Source organism: Peromyscus californicus, unplaced genomic scaffold, assembly GCF_007827085.1.
Source record: "Peromyscus californicus insignis strain IS unplaced genomic scaffold, ASM782708v3 Scaffold_7__1_contigs__length_154581171, whole genome shotgun sequence".
Classification (NCBI taxonomy): domain Eukaryota; kingdom Metazoa; phylum Chordata; class Mammalia; order Rodentia; family Cricetidae; genus Peromyscus; species Peromyscus californicus.
The window spans coordinates 136,519,616-136,543,099 of record NW_026294595.1 but is presented as its reverse complement, the minus strand read 5'-3'; the positions used below and the strand labels follow the sequence as shown (position 1 = coordinate 136,543,099).

General features: G+C 40.4%; 1 protein-coding gene across 18 annotated transcripts in view; it reads left to right on the top strand.

Annotated features, from left to right (window-relative positions):
* Positions 1-23,484, top strand: part of Ptprt (protein tyrosine phosphatase receptor type T) — a 1,101,940-nt gene that overhangs the window by 723,629 nt on the left and 354,827 nt on the right. For all 18 annotated transcript variants that reach the window (XM_052726074.1, XM_052726080.1, XM_052726075.1 and 15 more), the window contains one exon: positions 5,552-5,661. In XM_052726074.1, coding sequence (XP_052582034.1) covers positions 5,552-5,661 — 110 coding nt within the window. The remainder of the gene's footprint in view (positions 1-5,551; positions 5,662-23,484) is intronic.

The window sequence follows — 23,484 nt, the reverse complement described above, 5'->3', positions numbered from 1 at the left end:
GAGGGAGCCAGTGAGGAGAGGCACGGAGTGTGTAACACCTTTCTTCTTATATAATCATCACGCAATTATTTTATAATCACTCTGTAAACACAGCCAAATTTCATATATTTTTATATCATGCAAAGGAAAAGAGAAACTTTTTAATATAATGCAAAACAAGAAGAGGAAAGTAATGAAATTATGAAAATGCAATTTGTAGGAAACAACAAAAACTCCTTAGTTTTAATCAAGGGACACAAATAGAAGTATTAATGAAGGAAGATTTAAATAATGTTACAGAGTAGAAGGACCTGTGGTTATAGAGATGTCCTTTGCCCTCAAAAGAAGAGCATAATGAAACTGCCAAAATAAATTCTGTTGGGATACCTTCAAAATTTTATAAAATTATGTCTAAGTTCCTCTGACTACTTTTTTTGTGACACGGGTCTCATGTAACCGTGGTTACTCTCAAACACGTTATGTAGACAAGGATGACTTTGAACCTCTCATCCTCTCATGCCTACCTCCCAAGCACTAGGATTACAAGGATGTGTTCTTCTTGAAGAATAAAGGGATAACTATACCCCAGAAAAATTGAGAGGGAATAATAATGAAAGAGAAAGCCTTGTTCTGCCAAGTATTAAAACATGTCACCCCAAAGTACAGGGAGATACTGTCATACTAAGAGCTATGACTCATGAAGGCTGAAAACATATGCCAGGCTATAAAATAACCCATCATAGAAAGGTGGCATTTTAAATCATTGTGGAAAGTTTTCACTGGGCAAATAATTGTCCTAAGAACATTGTAAAGAATTATGGGTAAAATTTCTACTGTGTGCAGTGTAGAAAATAAATTTCAGATAGATTACAGTACTCAGTATAAAAAGAAAAAAATGACAGTCAATAAAAAGGTTATAAAATAATTACTCATTCGTGCTTTCTATTGGCCTAATCTGTGATGAGAGTGAGAATCTGCCCTCAGCTGGAAAGACAAGGTATTGCAACTTGAATTTCACCATCATATTTGCCATCAGACAAACCCTCATCCATTGCCATCCCTCACAATTTCTCACCAACCTAGCCCTCTGCTACTCAACAGAGAGCCCCTCTTCCACTAGGCAGACCATCCCCCATCTCCAAACATTCAGATGAATCAGTAGAAACCCCATTTCTTTCTTCACTTCACTGTCTGCTCCTCAATGATTCAACCGTCTCAACTCTCCTCAATTTCTTGCACTCCTGGAAGACAGATGATCCCCCACTTTTCCAGAAATATTAAGCTATTACTGAAGTTTCCCTGCCTAAGCAGCTCCACCGGTTTTTTCTCTCTTCACTCCTCACAGTGATAAAGGGACCTCTCCCCACCCATTCCTGCTCTTGTCTTTTCAGAGCACTCCCAAGTCAGCCACCTCGCTCTTTCCCACCCTTCTAGCTCATAGCCCTTTTTGGATTATTTTTTACTAGCCTAATGATGGTAACCCTTCCCGTCTTTGGAAATGGTCTTTTTTTTTTTTTTTTTTTTGCCTTCACTTCTCATCTCTGCTGTCTTTTACATTGTCTTGCCCTTCATAGCTAAAAGTCTTTGCTCATTGCATCTCATATTCTACTTCTTTTTCAGCCCTTTCCAGGAAGTGTTACACAACCAGTTTCCCCAAAGTATTATTACTCTGGCCACAAGTGTTGGAACACTAGGTTCAAGAGCAACCTCAAGGCCACTTCTGAGTTGACCATTCAACCATATCCATCGCTGATAATCAACCCCTTCCCAACTCCCTCTCCCTCCATAGCTGCTGCACTGACAAGTCAACTTTCTGGTTTCCTAGTTGCTTCTCTTAACACTGGCTCCTAGTGTCCCCATGTGTTTCCCTCCTCATTGTTGAGACAAGTATCTCTTAGCTGAGTCTGAGAACTGCCTTTCTCCTCTTCTCTACACACTTGCGGTTGGATCTATTTCCAGGACATGATTTCAATATCCAAACATTGGCCTCAGCCTTGCCTCTCCAAAGACTTTCACCCACTCTGGCTGGATGTTCTACATATACCTCAAGTCTGAGTAAAGCTGAGCTCACCAGATTCCTCTCCAAAACTAGTCCTACTTTCAGCTCCTTCCCTATGTGAACAACAGCCTGGCTCCCGAGTTATATTTAACAGTGTGGGGACCCTCCCTGACACAGCCTGTCATCTTTGCCCTCATCCATCTCCATCAATTCATGCTGGTTTAGCATGACAGAAATCTCCTACAGTTCATTTCTCTTCTATACTACTTGCCCTGCTGCTAACATCCTTTGTCTCCAAAATGACTACAGACTTCCTAACTGATTTTCCTCTTTCCACTCTTGACCTCAGAAAGCTATCCACCACACTCCCAATACTCCCTGCCTTTACCCTAGTACTTCTACTTATCCATCAACTCTAACTTACATGCCACTCAATACCCTGGCTTGCTAGCCTAGCTTTTCTCTGCTCATTGTTTTCCTAGCACCATATACCCTTACTTGAGAGTTCTGATAGTAACTTGAATGAAATGATCTATGAGTGTAGTTATTTAACATGTGTCTGCTCCCTGGATCACAAGTTTTAGGAGGATTTGGCCAAATTTCTCTTTGTTATTTGTATAGCCCTAATGTCAATAGCCATCCCCTCATCATATTAATTAAGATATATTTGTGGAGAGGGAGAGGGGGTTAGGAAGAAGCAATAAAAATTTTGACTCATTTCAAAAGCTTCTACATCCCTAAAAGCTTTAAGAAGCAAGTGAAAATCTGACATAAAAAAGAGCAAAGATAAAAACCCCATTTGTAAACTGTTCAAAAATAAGTGTGTCTTTACAAAGGGATGGTAGTGACAATTCCATAAGACAAAGATGAGCAAAAATGAAGACACATACAGGAAGATGAGCACAGAGTGTAGAGAGCATGTTCCTAAAAGAATCAATGCAAATTACTAATTAAAAGCAGGGGGAAAAAACCCTGTGCTTTCCAGTATTCTAAAAATGACACATATACTTAATTTTTTAAATAGTCAGTGTGGGAAGAAATCAGGCCTAGGCATATTCTCCTGTTAGGAGCCCAGACTTACACAGACTTTCTGGGAGGCAATCTGGTAATATGTGTCAAAATCCCTAAAAATAAGATCTACTTAGGCCTAGTAAATTAATTGCCACAAATTTGTCTTGAGGACACAAGCAAAGTTGCATGCAGATTCTTACATATAAGAATGCTCATCGAGAAAGCTGAAATTGTGAAAATTGCAAGAACATGGATGGAACCGGAAAATGTTATGTTAAGTCAGGCGATCTAGGCCCAGAGTTTCAAATATTACATGTTGTCTCTTGTAGATAGCTCTGAGCTTCTAATTTTTTATGTGTGTATTTTTGTGAAAGTGAGTTTTGGTGGGAGTCATGCCACACCCAAGGGGCCCATGAAAGGGGAAATATGGGTTGTAAGTGAGGCACCCAGGGTAGGGAACAGAATACACAAGACGTGGAGGTGAACCATGGTACTAGAAGCATAAGGGCAGAGGCAGGGGCAGGGAAATGGAGGGGAGGGGAGATCCAACAACAATGAACATATTAATATCTCAGAAGGAAACTCATACTTTGTGTGGTAACTGAATAAAAGCATGTTTAACCCAGTGACATCCATAATCATAAAACATTTCAACCAGCTTTATACTCAATAAGAAGGGACAGTTGCTATGACTATAATGCACTCACGTGCCTCCAAATGGTCATTACAATGTCTGATTTCAGAAAGAACATGAGGATTTTAGGAATTTGTAATATCTATGATTTTATACTTATAAATGAAGGTAAAATACAGCTTACACAGCATGGATTAATTTTGAAAAAAAGTAAATTCAAATTTTATATTTTAAAAATGTTTATGTAGCTGTATTTCCATACAATAATGGAAAACTATCTTTGGATTTAGGTATGAGTGATTTTGTTCATCCTCTTTTAAAATATTTGTTTGTTTGTTTGGTTTGGTTTGGTTTCTCATTTTTTCCTTTTCCCCCTGTTATTGAAAATAGATTTCTTTTCTCATACAATCTATCCTGATGACAGTTTCCCTTCCTTCTACCCCTCTCAGTTCTTCCCATCCGGATCCACTCCCTCTCTGTCTCTCCTTAGAAAAGAACAGGCTTCTACAAGATAACCAAAAAAAACCACAACAAATTAAAATATAATAATATTTTTAAACTCTCATCAAAATTAGACAAGACAAACCAACAAAAGGAAGGAAGCCCAAGAGAAGGCACAAGAACCAGAGACCCACTTGTTCACACACTCAGGAGTCCCAGAAAAATACTAAACTGAAGCTATTATATATATTCAGAGAACCTGGTACAGACCAGAAGATCTTTCTGTATATTCTTAATATCTACAAATTATATGCATCATGACCATAATGAGAAAAACTTAAATACATTTTAATTTAACAATGGGGAACTGATTGCAGCATATGGCTGAGGCTCTACCCAGAGAAGTGTAGCGTGATGATTAAGAGTGTATGCTTTGACGCTCTGAGACAGGTGTTCTGTTCCCTCTTTACGACTTAAGAGTGGTATGACCTTGACCGAGTTACTTAATCCTCACAGCTTCATTTCCTTTATCAGCATCAAGGAGATAATACACACTAGGCAGAGCTGTTTTGTAGCTTAAGTGAAATAATGTATGAAAAATTCTGATCAAAGAGTAAGCACTTAGTAAGAGTACCTGCTTTTATAATTCTGAAGTATAAATAGATCTGGTAATGATTTGCATGTATTCTTCATCCTCTAAGGGCTTATAAGTGGAAGTTTGGGGAATCGCTTACTTTCTGGCTCAGCATCTTCCAGACTGTTGTGTGAGGATGCTAGAACCATCCAGAAGATGCTGATGGAAAGACTGGCCTATTACAGAAGCAGTCCCAGGGAAAATGTGCTCATTAGAGCCAAATACTGGCATAAGTTATGCATCGACCTCTTCAGCCAACCAACAAGTGGATATTAAGCATCCACCCAACAAGGGATTAAGAGACTCAGCAGCATGAGTCAGCTGACTTCTTGGAGCAAGATGAGGTTCTTCTAATTGGGCACATGGTTACTGCTGGATCCAGGAATTAAGAAACCAAGGAAGTACTTTATAAAGTTGGAGAAAACTTGGCAGGACCGGGGGACTGAGGTATTAAAATGATGGCAAACTCATTTTGCATGCATCAAATAACAATAAAGCAGGCTGAAGCCTACTTACATCCCCTGTGCCTGATCAGGTTCATGTCACCAGTAGGCTTGCTCAATAAGTGGATGAGAAGTTGTCAGTCCATGAGTCAAATCTATCCCATTGTCTGATTTTTGAAATAAAGTTTTATTGAAATACACCCACATTTATTTATTTAAAGATTTTTTATGGTCATTTTGTGCTACAATGGCAGAGTCAAGATACTGGATCAGAGATAGTATCAGCCATCAGTCCTAAAATATAATACCTAGTCCTTTATAGAAACTTTGATACACCATGGTCTTGGTCAGTAGAGCTGGAGAAAGGATGTGGGAAGTGACATCAGGCTTACAACATTTCCCTTCTATAGTTCCAGGAGCTGTTCCTCTTGAGTCCATCCAAGGGGGGCCCTTTGAGGAGAAGATCTACATCCAGTGGAAACCTCCCAATGAGACCAATGGAGTCATCACACTCTATGAGGTAAGGAGGCTTCTGGGATGCTTTATTTGGCTCAGCTTCATTCAGTGAGTGAATACCTGTTCCTTCGAGGGCATAAAGGTTAGTGAGACACAACTTGGGCATATAGTTGGGCTGTTTTGATTATCCCAAAGACAAATGCATGTGGATATACCATGCATTGACATGATCATGGTTAGGAGTGATCTCTTCTGCAAATAGGTCAATAGTTAAAGGCATCAGATTGTGCTGACATAAAAGAGGAGACCCAGACCTGGAAGACAGAAGCTAAAATTTGCATGGGAAACCACAATGCTCATGGTGAATCACTCCACATACATCAGTCCATGGATTTTGGATTCAGAATTCATGGACCAGCAACATTGAAAAGATTTTAGGCAACAATATAAGCTATTTTATCACCTCTTATTAACATTTAATTTAAAAAGATATAATTCCAAAGCTACAAAAGGATATCATTTCAGAATAAAAGGCTCTGAAATTGAATGAATTTAGCTTTATGAATAGCTCATTGCAATTGCCTTATTTTTCTCATTTGAAATGATGACAGCTTGGTCATGAAAGGCTTTGTTCCTTGCACTTAACCTGCTCTTGGAAACCAGTAGGTTCCACTGTTTTGAAAGTGTACCTGCATCTCTGCATAGACTTCTTTCTCAAGAGCAGCATCGGTTTTTATATCATAGGGCTATGCATTGACCTGGACTAGCAAAGCAACGTTGCCATTCTGTGGTCAGAATAAAGAAATAGGCAGACAGAGAAGGTGGCCAAAACGCAGTTGTGAGTTAGACCTGTTGAGTCACAGCTCCTGAATTTGTACCATCTGTGTGAGGAACAGTCTCTAGAGCCCTAGACACAAAGGTGAGAGCAGGATGGAGAAGCATATCTGCCTTACTTAGTTATGAAGCCAGTGCCTTGTGGAGACTCAAAGACCTGAATCCATTTCCTGATGGACTCTCTTGGAGATGGCTCTGTGGTGATGTTTTCAAGTAACTCTGTGGGCTATGATTATAGAGAACCAGGGCCAGTAGATTGCTGCTGACTGACATTTCTGTTGAGCCATTTGGTAACATACCAAAACTTTTGGGGGATTCTGCTTTTGTGTGTTTAGTCCACTGTATTCTGTGTGTAAGCATGACTGTGATGGTGCATGTCACAGACTAATGAGGCCCAAGATTGGTAAGAATGTTAACTTGGAGGTCAGGTACCTAGATCAGAATCCATGAGTACCTCATTACCTGGTAGGTGGACTGTGACATATCAGATATTCTCTTAGGACTGCAGGCTTCTCAACTGGAAAAAAAAACCTAGAAAAATAATAATGTAATTTGCTATATGAGGTTGCTACAAGGTTCATATTAAGTACATATTTAGCGTAGTCTTTGGAATTTAGAAGTAATATGTTATTACATAAAAATGTGGAAGTTAAGGGATAGAAATGTGATGTGTCACAGGGTCATCAGCCAGGATGGCATATTCCTGTCTCCTGAATTCAGGTGTAGCCTCTGATATAACACAATGTGGTCCATGGACCAGCATTACCTGAGGACTTCAGAAAGATGCAACATGCCAGGCCCCATCAGTACTTCCTGAGTTAGAATCTCCAGTTTAACCAGACCCCTGGTAGATTCATATGGGCATTAAACAATTGAGAAGTACTTTCTTAGCAAACATGGGATTTTAGGAAGTTTTTGCAGCCTACAGAAGAGTGTGCCCTCTTGAGCAGAGACAGGTGGATTCCCCTCTACAATGAGCTCAAGCTAGCCTTGCCCCTGAGAGTGAGCAGGAGACCTTGCTTTTAGAGACATCTATAACGAAATATATGTTTATGAGGCAATTTCCAAATTTAATTAGATGAAACCAATTTGCTTTTTAAAATTAGGATCTAGCTGTAATTTCCAGAGAGGAACCCATAAATTACAAAGCACTCTCTTCTAGCCTCAAAAAACAATATTTTGTTACAGAGAAAAAACAGGATGACGCAAATGGAAGAGAAATTTGGATTGTCTGTGCCTTTCAATAAACAACCCAACCTTGACTTAGCAAAGCCAAAGCAAAGGCTTGTATATGCACATGTGCACACACACACACACACACACACACACAGAGAGAGAGAGAGAGAGAGAGAGAGAGAGAGAGAGAGAGAGAGAGAGAGAGAGAGAGAGAGAGAGAGAAGACTAGTTCTCCATTGTTGAACCCATGTATCTTAAAGAGAGTGGGTCCAAGCAGTGTTTAGGTAAAACTTTTCCCCCTTTAAATCCACACCACATAACAATCTCTGGATTTATCCTTAAACAGTCTTGTACCCCCCAAATCTGAGTGGCTTTGATTAAGTACTATTCTGTCTTTGAATTTGGGTCTCCACTTTATAATCTGAATGTGTCAAACTGTGTGAGGCTTCAGCTATGTAAGAACTGAGAGATAAACAAATCCACATCAAACATGCAAAGTAAAGGTTATAAACCCTTGTGTAGTTTTTTGTCTGTAACCTGGCCAGAGTCTGGGAAAGCAAAGCAGGGCTGACAGGAAGAACCCAGCGAGTGCAACAGCCCTGAGGTGGGGATGACTGGAACGTTTGACAAACAGGAGGCCAGTTTTGACAAACAGGAGAAGAATGATGAGACCATGTGTGTTTGAGAGTATCTGAGTAGAGTGTGCAGGGCCTAAAGTTTGCCTTTTACCTTGAGGAGGTGGAAAGCTCTAGAAGGAATTTAAACAGAGAAATTTAAAGAATCGTGTGTGTGTGTGTGTGTGTGTGTGTGTGTGTGTGTGTGTGTGTGTGTGTGTGTGTATCTGTCTGTCTGTCTGTGTGTGCATGTGTGGAGACCCAGGGAGGACATCAGATGTCCTGCTCTGTCACTCTCCATCTTCCCCTTTTGAGGCATGGGTCTCTCATTGAACTTTGAACTCATCTTGGTTTTTGTTTATTTCTTTGTTTTCTGTTTTTATTTTTGTTTTTGCTTTTTTTGGCTAGATTGGCTGACCAACAAGCCTACAGACACTCTCTCTTCTTCACAATGCTGGCATTACAGGCAGTTACAGCCATGCCTGCCTCTCTACATAGATGCTAGGGATCCAACTCAGCTCCTCATGCTTACTCAGCCAGTGCTCTTACCCACTGAGCCATCTCTCCAGCTGTGAGACTTATATTCTTAGAAGAACACCTCACTATTCTGTGAACAGTTGATTCTGGGATACACAAGTGTCTTGTGAGTGTGGAAAACACACCCGGAAGCAAGATACTTGCATCTTCTATGAAACCGTGATGAGGGCTTACTTATTTATTGCACCTAGGTAGAAGACATAAGGTTTGTTATGGCTACCTTGTTCTTATGGCTGACATGTCTCAACATTTTCTATTCGGTCAGGAGTTCTTACCTTGATGAGCTCTTGGAGCCTGGGCAGGGTAGCTTCTGGTCTTTCCTCCAATAACATATGTGAGTCTCACCATGACTATTCCACTTCTGTGAACAAGCAGCAGTCACTGGCACCTCTCTGTCTCACAGAAGGAAGAGCTCAGAATTCTCTGCAGAGCCTGTAGGAGTGTACTTTCCTTCTGGAATAGGAAGTTTGGATGAAAGAGATGATGGTCTCAGATCACTGGGTATCCACTTCAGTGGGGGATAAAGAATCTGTGTCTGTGATTGTTCCCCCTCCTGAGTGACAGGTGATGTCAAAGGTCTTCTGTCCAGACCCCAACAACAACAACAACACATAGGACCATGCGAGAGGTGAAGAATCTCAGGCTCCAGAGCCATGGCAAGATCCCCCTGTGGGTGATTCCCATGCACATTAGTACATAACAAGATCTGTTCTAAAAGATACTCTAAAATTTCACCTTTTGTACCTTAAGAAGGAGGCATAGAGATAGTTAGGGAGCTTTAAGCTCATCTGGAGACACCTGCCTAATGGAAGCATGACAGTCATTGCACAGAGGATGTGGTGTGTGCTAAGAAATGCCCTTTTTCAATGGGCTCCAAAGAGCTGAGTATTTTCATCAACATTGTAGAAATCTTGCTATTCACAGAGATAGTTTTTTTGTCTGAGTGGGATTCCAAGGTTCATCAGTCAGGGCTTAGATGTGAAAGAAGAACACTATGGCATCTTCCACGCGACTCAGCCTTTAGGGACAACCAGAATTCCTCAAACCCAAATCATGGCAATAGCAGACTGGTGCTTCCAGCCAGAATGAGGTCACTGAGGGCAAAAACCTGTCAAACAATTGTCTCAAAGTTCTTCAATAAAATCATTGGGAGACAAGCAGCTCAGAGTTCATGAAAAAATAGTAATCAATATGTGTTTTTCTTTCAATTCAATTAATTGTGCTCATCTCTGCCCCAAAATAAAATTCACACCACGTGAGGGAATTGGGCCAGAAGATGTTACACTTGCAACTGGGTTAACGAAGTGTGAAAATATTTAAAATTCAGACATATGAAGCTTACCAGTAAGCCTTTCTGTTTAGCAGTCAAAATCACCAAGTTTCTAATTACAGTGTATAAATCTGAAAAGCTTAAAGGGAATGAGAAGACCCTAATGAGGCAGGAATGGGTGTCTTGATTATACTAGACTTGATTGACATTTATCTTGCAAGCTATTCTAGGTACCCAGCATTCAGAGTTAAATAAAACACAGACTTTGCCTCAATACAACAAGGCAGCATTGCTGTGTGGGAACGCCTTTTAAAGGTATGATAGGTCGGAGAATTGTCAATATTTTTCCAGCATACAGATGGCTGAATTCAATCTGAACAGAAAGCAGGGGCTCCAGGAATCAACATAGTAGAATGCACTGCAAGAAGGCTGGGAGTTCTGAGGCAGAGGAGCTTTGAACAGGATAGGAGCCAATAGCAACATTGATGGAGAGAGGTGGCCAGCTGTGTGCAAGATCAGGGTTAAGGGCTCAAAGAGGAGGTTTCTGGATTTGGATGAATGCACACACCACCTTCTGCCCTTTATCCTTACCACAGTGAGTACTCAGGCCTCACCAACACTGGGCTCTCATGTCTATGATCCACAAAGGCACAGTGGGAAAGGATATGATATGGTCCAGATGGACAGGAGGTAGGAAGGATCAGCTGAATCATGACTAATGCAACCCTAAGCCCAAATTTGAGTAATTTAAGCCAGATATATGTTAATTAGGATACATGATTTCCATAATACAGACCACTATGGGGTATGGTAAGCCAGACTGGTAACTAGAAAAAAAACCCTCTTGAATCTTTTGAATTGTTCATGCCATAAATATGAGAGCTATCTATTATCCCAGATGCTGTACAGAGAATACACCAGAAAGTTCTATCATTTCTCCTGCCCAAATAGTCTCATGTCAGGCCAAATGGCCCCATTTTCATCTAGCCTATTCTGAGTGCCTTCTGATGCCTGGACCATCTAGTGGCTCTTGTCTGCACCCCATCCATACCCTACTCCAGTGCACTGGCAGTTTCATCATGCCCATCCTGTTCCTTGACCTCATTTGTGTTTTAGGGCACTGAGTCACATCGCCTCTGCTTGCCTCTCCTATTTGACCTCTTCCTATTAGTTGATGTGTCCCAGCTCCTCCAGCCTTCCATCACTTCCTTAGGCTCCCCAAGTCTCCTGCAACTTTTGGACCACCATCCTTCCCGTCTCCAGCTTCCTACATTTTTTCCCTTCTTAGAAGGTCTTGTTTCTTCTCTACTTTACCTCCAAGAGGGTTTTCCCTCTACTTCCCTCTTTGTCCCAGACTAGTCCTTCCTGTTTCCTCTTTTAGCCACTTGCTTTTTTAAAATGCTTTTCCACAGACCATACTCAATTTGTGTATGTACTGTAGGGTAACCTTATCCAAGCCCTTGGACTTTTAGCACTATGAGTGATGGGCCTTGTGATGATGAATTTTCTGTCCTCTTGGCTAGGTCACAATGTCTACAAGTGTGGTCAAACATTACACTGCAGTGGTGTTTGGGATGAGATGAGCTAGGCAAATGGACTGTGAATGAAGCAGATTGACTTATATGATATGGATGGGGCCTCAGCCAATCAGGTGAAGATTTGGGTAGAGAGAATGCTAAACTCTGCTGAGCAAAAGAGATTCAGCCAACAGACCTTCAGACCTGAACTTAAACACCAGCTCTCTGGTCTCCTGTCAGCCTTTGGTTTTGGAATGACTAATGCAGGCCATTTTCACTTTTTATACTACTGTGTCTTGAACACCCAAAATAGTAGCTTGTGCATAATATGTACTCAATGAACATTCTTTAAATGAATGTATAGAACTGTGCTTTGTCTTAACATGAGGTATGATGAGTTTCTAAGTAATTTAGTGAATTTTAAACCTGCTTAAAGGTTTGTATTACCCTTTACCACTTCTCAGTTTTACTTTGAACCTAAAACTGTCCTAAGAACGTAACCTATTTTTTTAAATCACATTTTGAGCCCTTAAAATGCATGTAAATAAATAATGAGATAGTTACACCAATGAGTGGTAGCTTCATTGCAGTCCAAATAGCTAAGGATTTATTTCAGAGGGTTCTAGCTACATGATCTGAGTGTATTTGTTTGCTTGTCTGTTAATTTTAAACTTATTGAGGAAATTTCAGTAAACATGTATGGTTTGAAAGAAGCACAATGTGAAGTAAACCCTGCCTCTGATATCCTATTAAGGACCTGCTAAATAAACACAGCCTGGACTATTATTTACTCCATATTCCCTCTTACTAGGCTAGCCTCTACCCACTTCTGATGCTGACACTGGAGCTAGTTTATTCCCTATTCATAGTTAGATGCAAGGTGCCTATGTTCTTAAAGGCTTAAATATGAGAAGCCCTGGTTGGCCTTTCCCCCCTCAAGATTACTGTATGACTAGGGTATGGAGTATTGGCAGACACACAGTGAGACAGCATTGTATCAACATCCCTTTATGTTAGGTAATTTCCTCTTGTAACTCAGATGCCTTAGCCCACCACAGACTCCATTTATGACTCTTCCCCATCTCCTAGATAGTAGAAGTTGGTTCTATTTGTTTTTATTTTATAAGATTAAGAAAGATGCACATGTATACAGAACATAAAATCGCCCAGAGGTCTTTTCTAAATCTTAAAAGCCAGGGCTCTGAGATGTCTTGAAGCCATTTCTTATTTTCAGTTCCTCAGCTCATCACTCACTTTTCATAGGATGTTTCTTTCCAGAGACTTTAAAGACATCGGCATCTCCGGCTAGATGCCATAAACAGGGCAGGTTGTCTAAACATGAGAGGCAGGATGACAGGTATGTTACTAGGAACAGCTCTGGTTGAAAAGGCTTATTTCTGACACTCAGTCTTGAAGGAAGGAGGCACATTCTAAGGTAAGTTGCATTTATGTAAGTAGGTCCCTTATAGCTGACTGTCACTCCACCGCAACAAAGCAAGGGTGTCTATATATTTGCCTTGGGTGCTCTTTTTTTCTATTACAACGTGGATATTTGTGATGGAGCCGGGGAACATGATGGAAGACATCATCAGATGTGTAGCACATGTTACTTGAGGACAGAAAATTGTTCTGGCAATCGGTTTTCCAGAAGAGTCATCAGTCATTCAGTTCAGCTGTAAACAGTAGGTGTCATTGCATGGGTATGCAGTGTAGACATGCAAGTACTCTTGTGCTTTAGTGTTGGTGTGTTTGTGGAAGAGTTTATATTTTGTGAGTTTGTTCTGTGGTGTGCTGGTGTGAGTTTAAACATGTATTCACATCTGATGGAGTGTCTATGTGAAGTGTTTACCTTTTCACCATAACTCAGCTTCCTAACTCGTCCTCAGAATTGCTCTAGTTCACAGTGGAGAGGACTCTTGGGAGAACTGCCCCATCACCTCAAGAGGCTCCCAGTTGTAACTCATGGACTTTTTGTCATAATATCATTTATAAATTTGCTGAGGGAAAAATTTTAGATTAAAAAACAAAATCTCCAGGAGAGATGAAGGATGAATGTGAAGTTAGCTTTGTATTTGCCCAGTGTGGAATCTTTCATGCTCCTTATGTGGAATTGCATTTTGATACACTGTGTGGGTTCAAAGCCTTTGTAGGGGACCCTCCTGTACACAGTCACATGACTAGTGAGGGAACCCTTCCCCTGGTGGCCGTGTCCTTTCAATACACTGCCCAGAGGCGGTGTGTAAGTTGCTGAGAATGTCTTTAAACATCCTAGGTTGCTCTCTTTTCATGTCTGATGTTTTACCATGTCGCTCCTGTGGAATTCTGCCAGGCTGGGCGGTGCAGCATGAATGTGCTGCTTCTACCTGGCTGTGTGATCTGTTTGTCTTGGTCAGAGCCCTTTAGTGTAGTACATACATGAAGGGCAGCTGTAAGTTTTCATCCACTATCAGGACAGGTGTTAGCTCTGAGCCCCTGGAGGCTGGAATTCAAATGTGCGATTGATTCCAGCTTATCTCTGTCATCATTTAGGAAATAGCAGATGGCTTTCTTCTCTTACCCCCACCCAACTGGCTCTTTTCTTTTCATTACTTTTTGCTTTACTCTTAACTTACAGGAAGAAGTAATTCCGTTACAATTGGTACCAAAAACAGAACTTTGCTCTACTTTCAATGCATGTAGACACATATGCACAGACACATAACACATGAACATGCAGGCATACACACATCTGGATACACACACACACACACACACACACATATATATGTATATATATATATAAAACACATACATGCTCATATGCACAAACTTACATATAGGCATGCATATATGATACATGTACACCTAGGCATACACATGCAAACACATAAATGGATACACATGCATATTCATAGATGATTTGCACACTCTTTTGTATGCATATAATGCATGTACGTATATGCATACACATGCATGCCTGCCTATGATGTCCTTTAAGTTGTCATAAAGGTTCTAACTGCTTTCTTGGTCTCTTGTTTTATTCTAGGCATGTTCTTAACATGTGTCTTTTGCTGAAAATCAAATGGGGAATTATTCAGTTAGGAAACTTAATATTCACTTTGGTTTGCCATTGGCAAATGATGTATTTGAATTAGTCCTTTCCCAGTTTGAGTTTCAGTTTCCACACTTATTAATTAGGAGGTTATAACCAATAGACTTTAGGGACCTTGTAGGTCCTAGCTTACCATTTGAAGGCCAAAAATTAGATTAATGTTTTTCCTAGTTTCATGAAACACTTTCCTTATTGTTCTGTGTGTGTTCTTCTTATTCATTCATTCATTCTGTGTGTGATTCATTCACTCATTCTTGCATAGCACATCATTTATCAGACATCCAGAATTTTGACAGTATTTTTCATCTACTTATTATCTACAGAAGTGCATGCGTTTACTTATATCTTTTCAACTCACCCTTCTGCCACTTCCTGTGTGCTGAATGCTCTACATAATTCTCTCACATTTTATATAGTTTGATAATTAAGCATTTCTATATAATGTTTTGAAGCATTTTCATTCTAGATTGCATTCCTAATATGTCTCCCTATTGATGAATATAGTTGTTCATTCCTCTTGACTGCTGTCTATTAGTCCATCACTTGATGTTATTAGAGTGTACCTTTTATACACTAGGGATTGCTCCCAGGATGTTGCTTTGATCAGTGTGCCAAAGTGAGCACCATCCATTCAGGTCAGGTAACACAGGACTGAAATCTTAGCTACTGGGAATAATGAGACAGGAGGATCACAAGTTGAAGGTTTTGCTGGTCCAAGTTCACAGCCAGCTTGGGAAACATGATTAGCTCAGTGGTAAAGCATTTGCCTAGTATTCAAATGGTCTCAGATTCAATACCAAGCACTGACAAGAATACCACATTCCTTCTAATAACTCCTGTGTGTGTTTTGTCCTGAGTATGTATCTAGAAAATGGGTAATGTGTTATAGTAAATGTATGTTTAACTACCCCCCACAAAAAAGCCAAACAATTTTCCAAACTAGTTTAACCAGTTTACATTATTGCAAGCAAATACAAGCACAGTGATGATTTTTAGACCCTGTCTCTTTGCTATTGTCATGCTCCTCTTGGCCAGGTAAGTGTCAAATGGTATCTAGTTGCTATCTTCCTGTATAACTCCGAGATCATAAACAATCATGACTAAGGCTGAATCTCCTCCTTACATTATTCATCTGTGTTTCCTTCTCTGTCAGATTTCTATTCTTGCCATTTGCCTTTCAATTGGGCTGTACCCTCCTTTTGCTTGCTATATGATGTATTTCAGGACGTATTTTGATACTCATCCTCTTGGCTGTACACATAGTTTCATAGTTTTATCCCCTGTAAAGTATCTTTTGAGAACATAAGTCTTCATTATCAAATTTTAACTCCTGATTTGTTTTGGTAAGAATCTGTCTGTTCCTAACAAGTCCTTCTCTAACCTAAGTCGAGAAGAACAATTTCCTAAATTTCTACCAATATTTGTAAGTTTGCTCCTGAAATATGTATTTTATCTATTTGCAGTTCTTTTTATATATGGTACAAGATGGAATATACAGTGTACCTTTTCCAGTATGGAGTAAATACTTTAGTTGAGTCATCTCAGAAAACCTATCATTTTCTCTTGCTTTACCAGCTGCAGATATAACTTATGCCCAAATTCTTGATATATTTTATATTTTATATTTTTTTATGATTTCTATCTTCCACTGCCCTCAATAACAACCACACATGTCCGTAATTATTATAGTGCCACATTTAATCTGGATCTCTGATAGAGCAAACCCCTCTGCCTCATCCTTCAGAAATATCTTGGTTATTCTTGCCCTGGAGGCTTTCATTTTAGAATCTACTCATCAAATTTAATGAAAACATCTGCTGCCATTTTGATTAGAATCGCATTGACTGTGTAAAACTATATGTGGGTAATTGACATCTTTACAATATTAAATTTATCTATATTTAGGTTTGTTTTAATATCCCCCCATAGTTTTATTACTTTACTTATAGAGGTGTGTTGTGTTTCACATAAACCCAGAACTGCCTACTTTGGTCAGAAAGAATTGTGTCTCTCACTCTCCTTTTCCTGTAGTCTCCATGGTCTTCTCTCCTGCCTTAGGTTTATTTTACGCAAAGGCCTTTGTTGCCAGAAAGCCCATGTGCCTGCTCTGCCTTGGCCAACTCCTTTTACTATACCCATTCTACCTTCTCAGAAAGGCCCCATACAATTGCCCTAAAATGAGACTTCTCCCACACACCATTGTTTCCCATTCCTATATAACATGCCACAATTTATCATTATCATATATTTATTTGTGTCTCTCTGTATTATAAGTGCTGTGTTGTGAAGATAATACCTCTGTATATTCTATTCACCATATGAAAGAATGCAATCCCTTATGTGGGACCTATTAAGTACAAATGTGATTTGTTAATGCATGAGGATTGGAATGGTTTCTTTGGGTGGCAAAAATACAGTGATAGTCAAGCTTACCATCACTTCGTTCACAGACATGACCTGAGAGGACCATGTGAAATCTCAAGGGTCTGGTGTCAGATTCTGCAATAACCTTTAATGGAATATATGATACCCTGATGCCATCGAGTTTGCATTTAACTCATGAATTTCAGTTTCTTAGCCACAAACTTGCTAAAGCTGTGGGTCTTTATTTATACCTGTACTCCAAATCCTAGAACAGTACCTTCTAAAAACAAACACTCGGCAAATAATTGCTTGATGAATAAAACTGTATTTCAAACTGGAATCAAATCTCCTTCTATAGGATTGCTTAATGAGTGTGTTCGTGTTTGTGTGTACATGTGTGTTCAGGTATGCCGGGTATGAATGGAAGACAGAAGCTGATTTTGTGTATTCTTTCCTACCACTCTCCACTTGGTGTTTGTTTTTGTTTGTTTGTTTGTGTATGGTGTTTCTTAGTGAACCTGGAGCTCACTGATTGGCTAGGCTGGCTGGCCCAGCAGCTCTAGGGGATCCATTTGTCTTCATCTACTCTGGTGCTAGGGTACCACTCATGTGCCACCATGCCCAGTAATAGGTGCTAAAATCTGAATTTAAGACCCAGTGCTTGCATAGCAGACATGTTACTGACTGAACCATCTCCTCAGTCTTGACCTCTTGATATTTCTTTTAAAAGTAATTCATTCTCTAAGAATGTTAGTGACATTCTAACATCACATCGTGACACGTGGAGAGGGAGTAGATAGCCACTCCTGTGCACATTCTCCAGTTTTTGCACACCAGTTTTTATAAACAGGTTTATTTTCTTTCTGGACACCATGCATTCGCAGTGTCTCTGATATGTTGATGATCATGTTTTTACTTTTCACCATGTCTAACACATTTCCATTTCTGTGTAATCCACTTTATCTCATTTAATGGCTCTCTGACAACATAGACCATGTCTTACTTTGTAATCACTTTATTTGGGATGTGTCGATTGATCTTTCTAGAATGTAGAACAGAATTGGGGGACACAGGAGTGAACTTCTCTTTAAACAGCTGGTGAGGAGAGTCTGACTCCTGCTTTCCTTCCCTGTCTTATAGATTTGCCGACAGCGAGCAGAAGCACTCATATGCCTCCCATTGATCTCAGAACTGTGCTCAAAATAATAGCTCTCTGTGTTCAATAGAAATGGATCTGAGGGAGGAGAGTAGAACAACATGTCCAGATTGGGATGGAAATCTATAAGCTCAAGGTTAGAAGACTACACATAGATTGCTCCTTGTTTTAAAACTTGACTTTCAGTTTGTTATTTCCTAATAGAAGGAGATGCACAGATGTCATAGATGTGTCATCATTTTCCCTGATAGCCATTCCCATATAAACACCAATAATTCACCAGGGAACGCTCTTCTACAGAAACTGCCAAGGCCCCAGGACGCCTCTCTTCTTGTCAAGACACCAGAGGTGGTTATTTCCAGTCAAATGAGGTCAGCATTCAGGGTGCACCCTGGTATGAGAACATTGGTATGTGGCTAGGTGGAACTCTAAAGTTATCAGTCTGCCTCACAGACTCCGTTTTCTGTTTGTTTGTGTTTTCATTGTTTTGTTACAATTCTTAAAATTTTATGGAATGTGTACTGGCGTTTTACCTGCCTGTATGTCTTTGTGACGTGTGTGTGTGTGTGTGTGTGTGTGTGTGTGTGTGTGTGTGTGTGTGTGCCGGGTGACTGTAGAGGCCAGGAGAGGGAATCTGATCCCCTGCACCTAGAGTTACAGACAGTGTGAGGACACAATGTCAGTTCTGGGAATTGAACCTGGGTCCTCTAGAAGGGTAGCCAGTTCTTTTAACCATTAAGCAATCTCTCCAGCCCTGCCTATCTGTTCTTGTAATCATTTGTGCATAGCTTTTCCAGTCTAAGCATATTTTAGATTCAAGCACTTTTGCAATAGTTGTAATCTTTATGGACATTGTCATAATCCCCTCAGGGATCCTTAGAATTATGGACCAAGAAAATGAGACAGAAATGAAACTGGTAAAACTCCTCAGACAATGTAGTCTACCCTGGACTGTGGATGTCCAGGCAGCAGTACATTGAGGCAAGGTCTGCATATTCAGGATCAGAGTCATTCCAATGGGGTGATTAGAATAGAAACAAATTGGGAAACTGGCTGTGGTTCTTGAGAATCAACCTACTCACAGAAGCACCCAAGCCTGTGTGTGGAGGTGCAGAGAGCATGTCAAGATGCTATACTTCCTTGACCGCCAGGAAATGACCATTCAGGGCACATCAGGGCTCATTCTCCCCAGCTTCCAGGCATCAAGACTAACCCTAACTGAAACTTTCATTAGTCCTTTGACTCTAGGTAGCACATGGTTGAGATTGCCCAGGAAGGCATGAGGAAGGTAAAACTAAGAACAGAGCTGGCAAACTCCCTTCTCCCATGGCTGGTTTTTCTTCTTATTAAGTATGCTTCTGCTCTTCTTGAAGTCTTTGGACAATGCTCCATGAGACCTGACCCAGGAAAACAACCCATCATTCCCAGCATCAGTCACTGTAGTAGTCGCTTTTCCTGCTGATGTGATAAAATGCCCTGACAAAAATAACAAAAGGGATAAATGGTTTGGTTCACAGTTTAATGATGCTGTCCATCCCAGAAGGGAAGTCACAGCAGCAGGAGCCCAAGGTGGCTGGTCACACCAAGTATACCATCAGAATGCAGGGTATGATGAATAATGCTGCCCAGCCTGCTTTCTCTTTTTTGTTTAGTCCAGGAGCCCTGGAGTAGTGCTGCCCTCAGTTAAGGTGGGCCTTTCCACCTCAGTTTACCTAATCAAGTGAATCCTCACAGGAATGCCTACAAGCTTGTTTCCTAGGTCATTCTGGATCCTGTCACACTGGCAAAAGTAAGCCTCACAGACATGTTGTCAGCAATGATGCTCACAGTTTTCTTTGTCTTTCCTTGCCTTCTGAGTCAGTGTGCTAGCTGTAGTCCTGAGATACAGTTCTCAATACTGAAGCTTACATGTCTTACCATGTAGAAGGAGGGCATGGGCTATACAGGCCTTCCTGAAGAAGAGGCTGGAAAGGGAAAAGCCCACCTTTGAACAAATCATCTATACTCATCATGCCTGAAAATCAGGAAGATGAGCATATGTAGACAACTCAGGATGTCTTAAGGACCTTGTATGTATACCCTTCTCTGTGTACTCCTCAGCTACACCCTCATTCTGTAATCTTAGCCTCCCTCAGATAATTTTTATAACCATATTACAGAAATTTAGATATTAGAAAAAAGCACCTATAATTTCCTCCCCACTATAATTATTTTGCCTTGTGTTTTATCTTTATTAATATGCATACATTTCTACCTAACAATAATTACATAAAATTTGTTATTGTAATTTTTCATTAAGCATTTTATCACAATCATGATACCTTTAAAGTACCATGGAAACAGCTTATCTTTTTTAATGACTGCATAATTGTCCATTGAGTATGCATTCCATAATTTACTTTTCCATTCCTCTATTGTTTTCCCATATTTCAGATAACACTATGATGAACCACAGGCTTATGATACCATTGTATCATGATGAAAAAAAACATGACATTCAAATAAGAGTAACCTGAATTCAAACCCTGTTTCTCATACTACCCAAATATCTCTGAGGCAAAATGAACTTTTTAAAAGTGAGTTTATTGGCTTAATTTATTAAAATAGTGTCTAGAGAAAGTAATTTTCAAACCCACAATGCTGAAATATTTTAAGAGTTAGATATGTTGCTGTCATAGCTACCAAGTAACCATTCAGTGTCATAGCTGGAATTTTTTTCCTCCTCTGGGTGATGTGTTTTCTATATTGGACAACCTCTCTCTCCTCTCTCTCTCTCTCTCTCTCTCTCTCTCTCTCTCTCTCTCTCTCTCTCTCTCACACACACACACACACACACACACACACACACACACATACACACACACACACAATTACAGGGTTGAATGGAATGAATACTTTTTGTAACTCTTGGTACATATTACCAAATTGCTCTCCAAGTAGATTGCACCCTTGTGAGCATGTGTTTTAAGTCTTGTGTTGAGCTTTTATGCCAATCAACGAGTCTGGGAAGTAGGCCTTTGGCAGCCCACCAGAGATTTATGTCAGCTTTCATGATACCCTCAGAGCAGGCTGATGCGTGAAGAGCTCATCACACTTGTTGGCAGATCCATTTGCACTCTCCAAGGACGTACTAGGAACACTCTTGCCTCATCATCTCCTGTTCCCTCCCTCTTCCTGTGCCATAAAGCAGAAAGTAGCATGTCTGGCTTCTAGTAGTATCCCAGTGGACCCTGATACCTTATGAAAATGCTGAATTGGATAACTTATGGCTAGGTTACTATAGCATCTGTCATCAACTTCCCCTATACTACACCACCAGGCATGCCTGTCTATTGCTCTTCCAAGGCTTCAGCAAACTCATCTGTAAAAGGGAATAGCCAGTTGCCTGCAAGGGTGGACCACTCTGTGTTCCTGGGCACTCATTAGAAATGTGCTTTCTTGGGTCCCATCTCAAATCTCCTGAGAGTTGTAGTGTCCATGTCCCCAGGTCACACTCATATTATAGTTCGGCAACTACAGTACTAAACTAGCTTCCAGCCAAGATTTTCCATTAGACTGAGATTACCTCAGTTTTAGAAGCATGTCTTTTTTACTTCAGGATTCTCCTACCCTGCAGAGAGTCTTTGTAGCTGAAGTTTTCCTGTGTCCACCCAGCTCCTGCAGCTGCTCAGACCCAAGTAAACACACAGAGACTTATATTACTTATAAACTGTATGGCTGTGGTAGGCTTCTTGCTATCTAGTTCTTGTATCTTAAATTAATCCATTTTTATTAATCTATGAGTTGCCATGTGGCTCATGGCTTACCAGTACCTTTATATCTTGCTTCTTCTGGTGGTGGCTGGCAGCTCCTGACTCATCCTTCCTGTTCCCAGAATTCTCCTCTCTCTTTGTCCCACCTATACTTTCTGCCTGGCTACTGGCCAATGAGCACTTTATTTATTAACCAATCAAAGCAACACATTCACAGCTTAGAGAGTGATATCCACAGAAAGTCTTCCCTGTATCTTTTATGCTTGCCCCTTCTAGGTCAGCGCCAGAACAACCAGTGCTTCTGTGGCTGGGGTGATCAAAATCAATTTGCTGAAACAGAGATCATAAAGTCACTCTATTGTTTAAAATCCACCCTTGATTCCAGTTACTCTTAGTATCCTAAGAGATCTCAACTCCTTTTCATCATCACTAAGGATGCCCTCTATGAATGCTCCAGTCCTTTCTAACTTTCCCAGTGCCTTTCTTTTATTCATACACCCTACCTCAGAATCCATGGATTTACATTATATCCATATCATATTCCCCACTACTCTTCTCCTCTTCATTATCCAGAACATCATAGATACAGAATATATCTATATCATGCTTCCTTTATTATATTCTCAGCATCCTGTTAAAGAATTACTTCAGGAACACTTTGTGCGTCTGTACTACCTGGATAAAGGGGTCATTCCTTGTTTTATAATAACATTTTTTTATTCTGTACTGTGTTTCTTTATGCCTGCATCTGTTGACAGCTCAGAATTCTGAGACTTCAGGAACACATTCTGCTCATTATTGAGTCTCAGGACCTATATGTGTTGGGTCTTTCATGGTCAGCAGTTGTGCCCATGTCTGTTCCACCTGCTATCCCTTGCAAAAGATTGACTCACAGCTCCCACTGTGCTGCTTCCTTTCTTGCTTCTGTTCCCCTGGACCCTTTCCTGGCAGGACCTGGGAACCCTGTCATTTCTGTGTCCTACTTCCTCCCATTTAGAAAGGACATATATCCTTTCAAGTTTACTTTCCATATTCTGACATCTGTCACTCCATGCTTCTCTCCCTCCCTCAATTCCTTCTCCTGCTGGGCTCTACTGTTTCCTTCAAGTTGCAGATAGATTGTAAATAATGCTCAACTCAATTATCTAGTTATTCATTTGTTTCTGGAAGACCCCATTAAAACCCCATTATCATTACAAAGCACCACTCCCAGTGCTTACCATCCTGTACTTTATTGAAACCTTATAGCTCTTCATGGTAAGGATTATTATCCCATTTAAGCCTGGTACTTAGAGAGAGGAATTAAGTTACCTAAGATCTCAGGACTGATGGGGCCAGATTGAGAGGAGGATGCTTCATGCCCCAGTAAAGATGGCTTTATCATTGTGGTTCAGTTTGCAAATCCCATTCCATTTAAATATTTTTGCAGCTCAACAGAGGTATTCAACACTGTCCCTCCCCTTATGCAATTGAATGGCATGCTTGACCTGATGGCTTTGGGAGTGCTCTGACACAAATTTCTGACACAAATATTCACTGTCTGGCCTGTCAGCATCAAAAGAAAATTGCAGAAGGC